This window comes from Palaemon carinicauda, chromosome 2 (genome assembly GCF_036898095.1).
Source record: "Palaemon carinicauda isolate YSFRI2023 chromosome 2, ASM3689809v2, whole genome shotgun sequence".
Taxonomy (NCBI): Eukaryota; Metazoa; Arthropoda; class Malacostraca; order Decapoda; family Palaemonidae; genus Palaemon; species Palaemon carinicauda.
In genome coordinates, this window is record NC_090726.1 from 9,669,671 (window position 1) to 9,682,170 (window position 12,500).

Consider the following 12,500-nt stretch of genomic DNA (forward strand, 5'->3'; position numbering starts at 1 on the left):
TCACACTCAAGTTATAACAATTTTGATATACATTAATATATATTAATACAAACACCCGAACAGACACATATATATGTATATTCACTGGATATATTATGTAATCTTACGGATGTCTTTACTTGTTAAGTTTCATAAATGTTCCATAAATATTTTTATGGACTAACCGATGACAGTTTAATGTTTAATGTAATATTCTCAAACTTTTCTTTAAGATTGAGGGATATATTTTAAAGATGGGGGGGGGGGGGGGGGGGGTCATGTTTTGAAGAGACAATAGAATAAGCATAGTCTTTCAGTCCTAAATCTTTGAAAAATACACCTCCATTATGAAGTTAGGTAACTAATGGATTAAAAACACAAACAAATAAGTAGAGAACATTTTAGGGGGAAAACTTCCCTTTAAAATTGAGGGAAAATTCTTTAAGGGGGGAAAATCATGTTTTGAGTAGACAATTGAAAAAGAATAGTCTTTCACTCTGAAACTTATGAAAAAACACTTATTTTTGAAGTTAGGTAACCAATTGTTTAAAAGTATAATCATAGTTCCCAAGTAAAATTGTAATACACTATAATTATCTAAAAATGAAATTTTATTTAAAAAATGCAAGTAAAACCATCAAATTCCATGCAAACATTAGATAGAAACGAGAATTTCCTACGGGAAAATACTAACAAAATTCCATTTGTAAACAATGAAATATATCAATACCAGCGCGTAGAAGAAAAATTATTGGTAAAATACCTGCAACATGAATTACTTTTCTTCTTATTAATGAAAAATAGAAAATCATCCTTATCATGACGACAGACCCAGGTGTCACTCTCCTCAACACAGAAAATAGTTTGACAGTTGAGTTTAAAGGTTCTGGTTAATTACCTCCGCCAACGAAGTTGGAGAGGTTATGTTTTCACCCGATGTTTGTCCGGTTGTCTGTTTGTGAACAACTTCTTGGCCACAATTTTACTCATAGAGTAGGGAAATTTTCAGGGATTAATTGTTATGTTAAGACATGAAAATGGTTAAATTTTGAAAGTCCCAGGTCAAAGGTCAAGGTCAAAGTCGAGCAAAAGGTAGAGCGAATTAACCCTAACCTCAAGAAATAAGTGGCTGTAGTGGAGGTATGCTCTATACCGAGTGCCCCTCAAGTATTTCTTGTATTTCTTTCTCCTATAGTTTCTGTGGAATATATTGATTTTCTTATATACGCTGTATTATCACCAAGACTTACTTTTTATGGCTTAATGGTACACTCGGGCACACCATTCTATCTAATTTCTCTTCCTCTTGTTAACGTTTTTATAGTTTATGTAGGAAATATTTCTTTTAATGGTGTTGCTGTTCCTAAAATATTTTATTTTTCCTAGTTTCCTTTCCTCACAGGGCTGTTTTCACTGTTGGGGCCCCTGGGCTTATAGCATCCTGCTTTTCCAGCTAGGGTTGTATCTTAGCAAGTAATAATAATGATAATAAAAATACTACTACTACTACTACTACTACTACTGCTACCACCACTACTACTACTACTACTACTACTACTACTACTACTACTACTAATAATGATAATAATGATAATAATACTCTTTTTCATTCTAGTTCCATCATCTTTTTACGGATGCTTTCATACATTTTGAAATATCTGTGAAAATTGGTTTTCAAACTGTTTTTGAAATATCCTATGTTATTCCTTTAATTACTCTACTTTAAAAATGTACATCATTATTCAAACAGCTCTCCGGACCTTTCCAATGTAACATTATCTATCTGTTTTTCTATCATAATGTTCTCCAGATTTTGCGCGTTGATTTCTTTTAGTAAATTGGAAGAATATAACTTTCATTTCTACATTTTTGTTTTGCTTTTACTTCACCTTCTACATTTTACCTTAGAATAACCTGATAACCTGTTTCCTTTTCACATAATCTTTATAATATCTAACATAATCTGGCAAATTTGCTTTTTATGTTATATTTCTTCTCTCTTCTGAGCTTATCCGTATATCACTTTCATTTTTACAATTTTTGTTTTGTTTTTACGGCACCTTCTACAATTCGCTTTAGAATGACCTCACATTTTTCCTATAATACCTCACATAATTTGAAAATTTTGCTTTTCAAATATCTTTTTTTTTTCTCTTCTGACCTATATCAGTATATCACTTTCATTTTTACATTTTTTGTTTTGTTTTTACTGCACCATCTACATTTTACCTTAGAATGACCTGTTTCCTTTTCACATACTTCCTATAATGCCTCACATAATTTGACAATTTTGCTTTTCATTATAAATATATATATATGTATATATATATATATATATATATATATATATATATATATCATACATATTATGAATATATATATATATATATATATATATATATATATATATATATATATACATATATATATGTATATATATATGTATATATATATATATATATATATATATATATATATATATATATATATATATATATATATATATACATATATATATATATGTATATATTTGTTCGTTTTTTTCTCTTATTCCCCGCTCGTATGGCTTTGCCTCTTGTCTTTTAACCTCCCTTCCCTCCTTCCTTTACATTTTCCGTCCTTATTCCTTATTTATCCTGTGCAGTAATTTAGAGATACTTTTAATTCCTTTCATTCCACACTACATCTTAGATAGTGATTTGGTGCATGGTAACTGTTATTCCATGTTTCCTCTCGATTTCTTTCTCTCCTTTCCTTAGGGTGATAATTGCTCGGTCCCCCTGACTGTGGGTCACTTGCTGAGATAATGTCCCTCTCGTGATCGCTTGCTTTTAAGGAATCTTCTAGAGTTTGATATCATTTTAGTTATAAATAATACCGTTATTAAAGGCCGTTCATGAATGGCAGAGGCAAGGGACAGTGACATTTCCCTATCTAGCAGGACAATGCCTAGAGAGTGACCATATATACATATGGTCAGCGCTCAAGCCCCCTTTCCGCCCAAGCTAGTACCAAGGAAGGCTAGGCAATGGCTGCTGATGAGTTAGCAGATAGACCTATAGGCTCTCCCAAACCCCCATCCTTAACTTACAAGGGTGGTAAGGTTGCAGCGACCAAAGGAACTAACGAGTTTGAGCGGGACTTGAACCACAGTCTGGCAATCACCAGTCAGGGACGTTACCACATCGGCCACCACAACCCTACACCAGGGAATTAGAATATCTTATTTATATATGTACGATACTGTTATTATCATTATCATTGTTTCAACTCAAGCGGCAACTTTACCTGGAAAACCAAAATGCTGTAAGCACAAGATACTCCCTTGGAAAGGAAACGGAGCAGTGAAAATAAACCATTAAAGAGGAATAAGTAATAGAAAACATAATGTCAACGATGAGGTTGAATGAATAATTAAACGATAATTCATGAAACAAAACTTATGTCAAAAAAAGAAGAAGAAGAAGAAAAAAAAAAAGCATTGAACCAGATTTGAACTTCTCATGTCTCACATTTTGGTTGCATTGAGAATAACATTTTTGGAATATCGTGAGTTAATAACTTTGCTAATGAAACGGCAATTCTGTTAGGGTTAACTACGAACCTAGAAATAACTGGATAATATTATAAACGTGGAAGGTCTAAATGCAAAGGACGACCAGAATTATGAGAAAAGTTGCACATCATATGTAATGAAGTGATAAAAGTTTTTATCCAACAATTCTTGAGGAGAGCCAGCTACTGAAGAGTAGATAGGGAAATAATATTCAAAACATATGTGAATAAAATATCTTGAAAATTGGAAGGAAATATTTTGGAACGACCAAAATCATAAGAAAGATTACTATATTACATGCTAAAACTATATGATGAACACGTGGTTTCGCATATAAATTTTTTTTTATGAAAAACTATTATTATCGAAGGAAAAAAAAATTATCGTGATCAGGATGATGAAAACTTCAGGCATCGGATATTTACCCCCCCCCCAAAAAAAAAAGAAAAAAAAAGACCATGAATAAAAATGGCCGCCTACGGACGCAATTAAAATACAACTAATTGTAAGTATCAAATGAGCTGGAACGAGATAAAAACAATAAAAAAAAACTATGTTGTACAACGTAGATATACTACACTCTCTTAAACAACAGAGGCAATCAATATTGCATATTCTTACCAGAAGACATTTGTCCACTGGAACTCTTGGAAGAAATTGTCACACTCCGAGGGGAAATAGTATTCAAAATTATCACGGTCTCGTTTGCTGGCTTCCACCATCAGAGCTTTCAAAACTCTGCTGTCTCTCTTACACCTGGGGAAGAAGACTTCCTTCACCCTGAAAACAAATGTCAAATTGGTTCTTTCTAAACAAAGGAGGGGCCGTTTGGGAAAAGACAAAAATTAGGTATTAAATCTGCTTATGGGTGAGCGAGAATATTTGAAAAAATATCACAAGGCTTAATGAACACCACAGTCATATCTTTATTAGGACTAACTACCTTCTATATAAAGTAAAATAAACCTTCATCTTTCAAGCAATCTCGTGCTTTCTAAATACTATGCTCTTTCACTCTAAAGTCACACCCCTTTATTGTAACATTTTCTTCCTATTCCTCTTTAATGGACCATCTGATTGAATGTGATTTTTACCATCTCACATTTTTGTTCAATTTTCATGGCCAAAAGCCTAAAATATTTGAATAAGCCCTTCACTTCCCTTAAATCTCTGATATCTTTAAATATCTTTTCCTTTTAATCATCTAATTCCTTGTAATATAGTACATAGCTCCCATTTACACATTGCAAATTTTGTCTCTCTTTGAGGACTTCCTCTGCAAATTCTGTGATTATCCTTTCTCAGTTCTCTGAACTTTCAAAGTACTTCTTAAATAAAGCTATATGAGCCGAACACTTCCTTTCAGTGATGGCCATTATTAGATGTATTGGTTTCCATACACTATATTTAGCTACCTATTTATCTATGCCTGTTTCTATATTTTATTTTTCAATTTTGCAAAAAATAATCATAAACATTGATAGTTTTAGTAGTTTCAGTGAAGCCTTGATCTAAGCAGTTGTTTAGCACCCATAGTGAAGTTAATTACTGAGGTCTCGGTCCTAACTTTTTACCAAATCCCCCATCCCTGTGTCTGTAAACCATGTCACCCGATTTTAAACAGAAAAATTTAGTCACTCTAACCCCTCGACTGTGACTCAACACTATAACACCGAATCTTTAGTTCTATCACAGTCTTGTTTAGGTCTATAAGTACAGTTGGCTTCATTAATTCCGGTACACTAACGTCTCCTTAGCTTCACGTGAAGTGTACCGGAATTAATGAAGCCAACTGTACCACTCTTTGAGCACACCAAACCCTGAACAAAATATTTGGTAGCCAGGTCCCATGTCCTTTTTCGGAAAACTTTACTAATATAAACTAATCTTAACACAAAATTATTAGTTATAGGACTTTATTACCCATTCCTATCCTACAGCTAAGTCGATTACTTTTTCAAGGATATATAGTTTTACATATTTAGTATATTTTTCATATGAGTTTAAAGGCCGCTCATGAATGGCAGAGGCAAGGGACAGTGACATTGCCCTGTTAAGCAGGACAATGTCCTAGAGACTGACCATATATGATCAGTGCCTAAGCACCCACTCCACCCAAGCTATGACCAAGAAGGGCCAGGCAATGGCTGCTGATTACTCAGAAGATAGACCTTTAGGCTCCCCTAAACGCCCCATCCTTAGCTCACAATGATGGTGAGGTTGCAATGAATTAAGAAACTAACGTAACGAGTTTGAGCGGGATTTGAACCCCAGCCTTGCGTTCATCAGTCAGGAACGTTACCACATCGACCAACACAACCCTACTCAATAAAAGAATTATAAAAAAGTGATAAGTGCGATGGAGCTGAAGGAAGTTGAAATATCTTAAACATAGAAGTCACACTTTTTTTTTCTTTTTCTTACAAATGATCACAACTACGGCGTCATCAGACCTTCACTCATTAGACGAAAGTATTCTACTAACCATTCCTGATGTTCCAGTTATCGCATATGAATATTTTAACAATATGATACCCGCTTAGAATAAACATAATCCTAAAAATACTCTTCTTCATTATGGTTAAAACTATAGATTCTCTATACGTGAAAGTACACCAGACGAAGATATAATTCCCAAACTACATTATTGAAAATATTTAAATTTTTTTCTGACCCGTCTCTCTGAGGAGCTATCGCCTTGATGATGGAAAAAGCCTTCTTTGTCGAAGATGCTGTCACGTCTGGGAGATACAATCGAGACCAGTGTTTGACCTTAGGGAGGCTGCTTAGCTCTTCAAGATTTATGTTGAGGTCAACACACACGTCTAAAAAAAGAAAAAAAAAAAAGAAAAAAAAAATTTCAATTCAAAGGGCACAATACTTAAAAAAAAAAAATATCAAATCAAAATTACAAGTGACATGCAAAACAATATGGAATGGTAAAATAGTGAAATATTAGTAGTGTATTTAGTATGTGCAATATGTAAATATGTTTGGTTATCTTTGTGACTGTGTATATCTTGTATACCTTGTTAAGTCTGATCATAAACCAAGTATGTTACGTTATAAGGAAGTATAGAGAAACAATATAGCTTTTTTCAATGAGCTTATAACTAGCTTTTACTGTTTTAGTAAAATAATCAATCCATAAATCAAACGAGCGAGATAACCTTGGTTCTAGGAAATGTAGAGAAAAAACACCACCTTATGAACAGGGTTTAAATGTGGCCATTACCTTGAAAGCGGCTGCTTTGTACCTTAGATTACCTTAAATTTTTTCCAATTTCCTTAAATTTTACGCTAGTAAAACTTAAGTTGCCTTAGAATTACCTTGAAACTTACCTCAAATTAAGGTAATTACCTTTAAAGTTTAAAACGTGGTAGAATAAACTTAGAACTAACTTCTACAATTTTAGTAAAGTAATCAAGGCATGAATCAAACGAGCAAGATGCAAAGGTTCTAAATTCAATAAAGAAAAGAAAACAAAAGAAAGAGTTCTGTGAAATAACATCTTTTTAAAGAGATTTGGTCAGGAACCGGAAAGGAGTATTTTTTGCTACACGAGAAACAGTTCTAAAATATGGCACTCGATATCACATTGGAAAAAGGCAAAGAACCATAATAAGGCTTTTATGAAAACCTGCAAAGGACCTGTTTGTTTTAAAAGAAGACCACGTTATATCCTTCACTATCTTTTTTTTTTAAATACTACTACTACTACTACTACTACTACTAATACTAATAATAATAATATAACAACAACAACAACAACAACAACAACAACAACAACAACAACAACAATAATAATAATAATAATAATAATAATAATAATAATATCTCGAAAGTTGTCCCTCTTTTAAGAAAGTTTCGTTGTAAATCATTGCTGCTTCAGTTGCATTTATCTTGTAGTTGAGTTCTTAATAGCCCTGATATATTATTATTATTATTATTATTATTATTATTATTATTATTATTATTATCATTATTATTATTATTATTATTATTCAAGTTTTATCGAAGAATATGGATGCCTACGTGGGGTTAATTTTATAAAACACCTTTTTCTATTCACCTAATCTTCATCTTCTCAGCAGCACTACAATTTGCCAGCAACTGTGTTATTCTCATTCTTAAAGAGGATATATATTATTAATAAATGAATGAATTAATTACTTCAAAAGAGTACATTTAAACACAAGTTTATGTACAAAGTTCAGGGGCGTCCCAATGTTTGGTGATCTATCTCAGTCGTTTTTAGTGGTGGGGTCAAGTTGCAATGTGTAAGTGTGTGTGTTTGTTTGTGAGCATGTGTGTGCATTAAACTTACACAAGGTTTCTAGGAGATGATTGGCCTCCGCAAAATCCTTGAGTCGTGCAAATGACCCTGATCGGGAAATACTTGCTTGAATATTCACCACTGTCGTAGGAATTAACATTTCAGGATATACAGGACCGACGTATTTCCTCAGAGGACTCCTGTGAGGAGAAAAGACACAGATGATTGTTACTGTTGACTTCAGCTCCTGATGAAAGTATATTCTTAGATTAAAAATTTGTTCATAAGAGGGTAACGTTACTCTGTAACCATTTTTAATTCTACTGAAGTTTAAAATGATTTTAATTTATTTTAGTGCTTACATGATATCAAAGGATTTCTCCCTTCGGTCATACATTGAATAAAGCAATAATGACAATGAAAGCCAATATATGGAAAATGTTTTCAAAAGATATATATATATATATATATATATATATATATATATATATATATATATATATATATATATATATATAGATAGATAGATAGATAGATAGATAGATAGATATACCTCAAATACAGAATGAAAAATCAGAATTTTTTTAATACTATTGAAATATCGTTGTCTAATTTTGAACAACGATGTTAAAAGATTCAATCTTGAAACCATAAAATAGGGATATAAGTCCACAAGCCTAAAAGGAGTTAGGTAAACAGAAAAAAAATTATCTTATAAATAATCTGTTACTAGACATTACAACACATCATTCAAACAGCAGAATCAACCTACAGTATCTATATATATTTTATTCATTAAAGTTAGCTCATTACGTGCTTCAAATATGGCAGTTCTAAAATTAAAGTACAAGTCTGCTTTTCCATATAACTTATCTTTTAAGTAAGGCTAACCTCTGAACATTATCATGAGTTATATTTTCCCTTCATTCCAACTTTTAATTTCTTGTTAAATAACGAAATAGCATTACTTACTTACTTACAAGCTGAGTGATCTTAGCCTCAAGGGATGTATCCAACAAAGTGGTTTTAGGATGGTGAAAAAGATGTCTCAGGACCAACGAGTGAACTGGTGCTTTTCTTGCCACAACTCTTTCAATCAGCTGATCAAACGGAGGGACAAGTTCTGTTGGGTTGACAGGAATATTGACTCTTATACTGTCAACTGTGATATACTTAATCAACGCATTGTAAGCTAAAAGATTGCCTTTGGATATGCTAGCAACACCCCCTTTCATTTCGGGTCTTGAACAGATCTGTTTTATGACTTTCTCTTCACATTTAACATTATTAAGGATCGTTATCCATGATTCCTTGTCCTTCACTCCAGACCTCTTTAAAAGATCCAAAAGTTCAATATACAGTGCTTCACTGACCGAGCTCTTTTGTTGGTGAAATAGTCCAAGTATGTTGATTAGAATATTTTGATACTTGCTTAAACGATATTCGATGTTATCCTCGTTCACATGCTTCAAAATATCTTCTATGCCATCTTTGTGATAATCTTGAAGGTAATAAGAGATGTGGGTCTGAATTTCTTGACATATATTGGCTGAGATTCCGCCACTTCTGAAGTTGTCCATTATCTCCGACTTCACATTTTCAGTTTCATCTAAGACGTCGTTTCTAGTCACGGTTTTAAAGATATACCAACTAGCTAAGAATTCCTTCTGTGCATTGTGGAAGAAAATAAAGTCTCCTGAAGGATCTAATTGAAGGAATGATCCAAGCATATCATCTAAATGAAGAGATAATGACTTGGAAAGGCAATTTAGATGATCAAGTGCCTCCGTACTTAGTTTCATAGCATTTTCTCTAATTGCTTTTAATGCTTCCCAGCATAAACCATTAATGAAAATGTCTATACGGTCATCAAGAGTGAGACTAGACCCATCACATGGAACAAGACGTTCATGAATTCTCTTTTTGATTTGCTCATTTATTCTACAGTTGAGCTCAACAGCCGTAGTGATGCTCCTCACCGATTCACTGCTATCTGCCCACAAATAAGTCATTAATACCAGATTAAAAGGGATGTTCAAGAAAGCCATGCGATTAGCTTCCCTCGTCCTTAGGTATTGTAGTAACTTTTCAACATCTTTCCCACCCATCCCTTGATCTTTCAGTTCTTCGTGGAGATTCTTTACAAGATCCTCCCTTGAGCTTTCCGTCACTCCATTCATGGAAAAGATTACTTTCTGCATGTCGTCAGGAATCCTGAATGAAAACTCCTCGTACCTTTCGGTTCTTATGGTAGCAATTATGGTCATGTTATCGTTTGTCAGAATGTTAAGACTCTCTTGTAGGAGATTCTCTGCATTATTATTCATTTCATCTAATCCATCAAATATGATAAGTGTTGGAAGACTGAGTACGCAGTAGAGCGCCTCCTTTTCACTTATTCCCATCGATGCTTTGGCCATCTGAAGGCGCACAAGCTTGGATAGACAAGAAACTTGTATATTTCTACAATCAACAAACAAGAGAACCTCGTAGTGATCAAGACCACCGATTGAATTATTCATCGAACCCCACTCTGATAAAATCATTTTCATAAGAGTTGACTTTCCACAACCAGCAGCGCCTTTTATAAGAAGAATTTGAGCACCATTGAATTGATCAATTGCTTTCTGATGTACTGCACATTCCAGCATATCTGAATATTCTATAGATATGAAGGCCTCGTTTTGTAAGACAGCTATATCAGGTTCAATAAACAAATTACTAACGTCTATTAGCTTCTTTGGCTTTAAAAGACTCGTTAATGCTCCCACGAAAGATATTTTCTTATGGTGATCTATCAATTCCTTTCTTCCTTTGCTCAATATGGCTTCCTTATTTCTTTGTAATATTACATTCTGCTTGTAAGACTCAAATTCCTTTGCTGTTAATGGGTAATTTATTATCGAATTAATCGCGTCCAGATATTCCTTTTCCTTTATCATCAATTCGGCTATCTTCTTATACTTCAGTTCAGCTAAATGTATCGTATTCAAGAGTAGATCCTTCATCTCAATAAATTTTCCCTTGAAAGTATCATCGCTTACACTGAGTCGATTATGTTCTAAGGAATCTCTTATATTCTTCATTCTTGATAAGTTGTTCTCAAAGGTTCCACTTTGCTTCCACTCTCCACCGCTAGATACAGCCACGCTCCTACACCCGTATTTGATCGCACATAACCACAGGCTGACATCGAAACTTTCGCATGTCTTGTCCTTCTCTATCGCATTTTTCATTGTTCTGTTGAACTTCTCTCTATATTCTGTATGAGTCATGTTGAGTTTATTTACTAAGTAGTCTTTAAGAGTCTCATCGTCTTCCTTATCGACGGCGTCGGTGAAAAACACCCATTTCATGAAGGTGCGATAAACATTGTCAACAATGAGCAGAAGTCTAAAACAATTGATGTTTTCTTTTGTAAATGCTGATGACGATGTTGGTGCATGGTTCATTGTTATTGGGAGGACGTCCTAAAGAGAGAAAGAAATGTGTCAAAGGACAGGGAATACGAGATATAATTGAATTTTTAGTTGCTTACTAAATTTTTAAAACCGTAGATCTTTTCACACGTTTAACAACACTCTATTCACATATTTATTTATTCATACCATCAAAAGTAGAATATAGAAATCCACTTTTGTAGAATATATAAATCCCCCTTTGATAGCATTTGTGGACTATGAAAAATCCTTTGATAGTGTGCACCAGCCAATTTTGTGGAGAGTCCTGCGTTATTGTGGAGTTCGTCTTAAATATGTAAATTTGATTAAGTCTGTTCATGAGCATTCCTCCTCATGGATTTTGTAATGCATAGGATAGTTGGGGATGGTGGAGAAGGATTGGACTGGATTGGTAACAGGAAATTAGCTGACTTAGAGTATGCTGATGGCGCTGTCCTTATTAGCAGAACACCACAGGACTTGCAAAGCTTGCTTAACAGAATGCCTGAAACATTACATACGGTTGTGCTTAAGATCAATAGAAGAAAGACAGAGATGATGAGAACAGAAAATTGAATGGTAGATGAAATATCATCGGAAGGAGAAAGGAATGATGAGGTGGAATCTTTTAAATATTTAGGAACTATGATCTCTAATACAGGATCTTTAGAATTCGAATGTAATGAAAGAATGGAAAAAAGTTATCAGACAATGGGTAGGTTACGTAAAATTTGGAAATTAAATCACCTGAAATTACATATAAAAATCAGGCTACGTATCAGTTTGTTGAGATCGGTGATATTGTATGGACACGAGTTGTGGTATGACATCGAAACAATATCCAACAGATTTCATATATTTGAGAACAAAGACCTCAGAAGAATATTGGGAGTTAAATGGCAGGACGGGATTAAAAATGAAACGATAAGGGAGATTACTCGAGTACTATATATGGATGAGATCATGGTGAAGGGGAGATGGAGATGGTCTGGACATGCTCTTCGCACTCACCAAGAAGATTAGTTCACCATACCTTTAACTGGGCTCCGCAAGGCATTAGAAGAGTTGGAAGGCCCAGGCCTACATGGCTGAGGACTATGAAGCGTGAAGTAGATGATGAATGAAGAAGTATTGATTTACAAGCTCAAGGTAGAGACGACAAGTGAAATCTAGCCGAGGCCCTTTGCGTCAATAGGCGTAGGAGGATATGATGATGATGATGATTATGATGACCATTAAAAGCATATA

General features: G+C 33.9%; 1 protein-coding gene across 2 annotated transcripts in view; it reads right to left on the minus strand.

Annotated features, from left to right (window-relative positions):
* The window catches only part of LOC137623240 (uncharacterized), a 14,338-nt gene that overhangs the window by 482 nt on the left and 1,356 nt on the right, over positions 1–12,500 (minus strand). The window contains exons 2-5 of one of the 2 annotated variants that reach the window (XM_068353984.1): positions 8,785–11,282; positions 7,864–8,012; positions 6,210–6,360; positions 4,157–4,315 (exon numbers count right to left, since the gene is read on the minus strand). In XM_068353984.1, the coding sequence (XP_068210085.1) occupies positions 4,157–4,315; positions 6,210–6,360; positions 7,864–8,012; positions 8,785–11,264 (2,939 nt within the window). In that variant the 5' untranslated portion in view covers positions 11,265–11,282. Of the gene's footprint in view, positions 1–4,156; positions 4,316–6,209; positions 6,361–7,863; positions 8,013–8,784; positions 11,283–12,500 lie in introns of those variants that run through there. The other variant, XM_068353994.1, reaches the window with a different exon arrangement.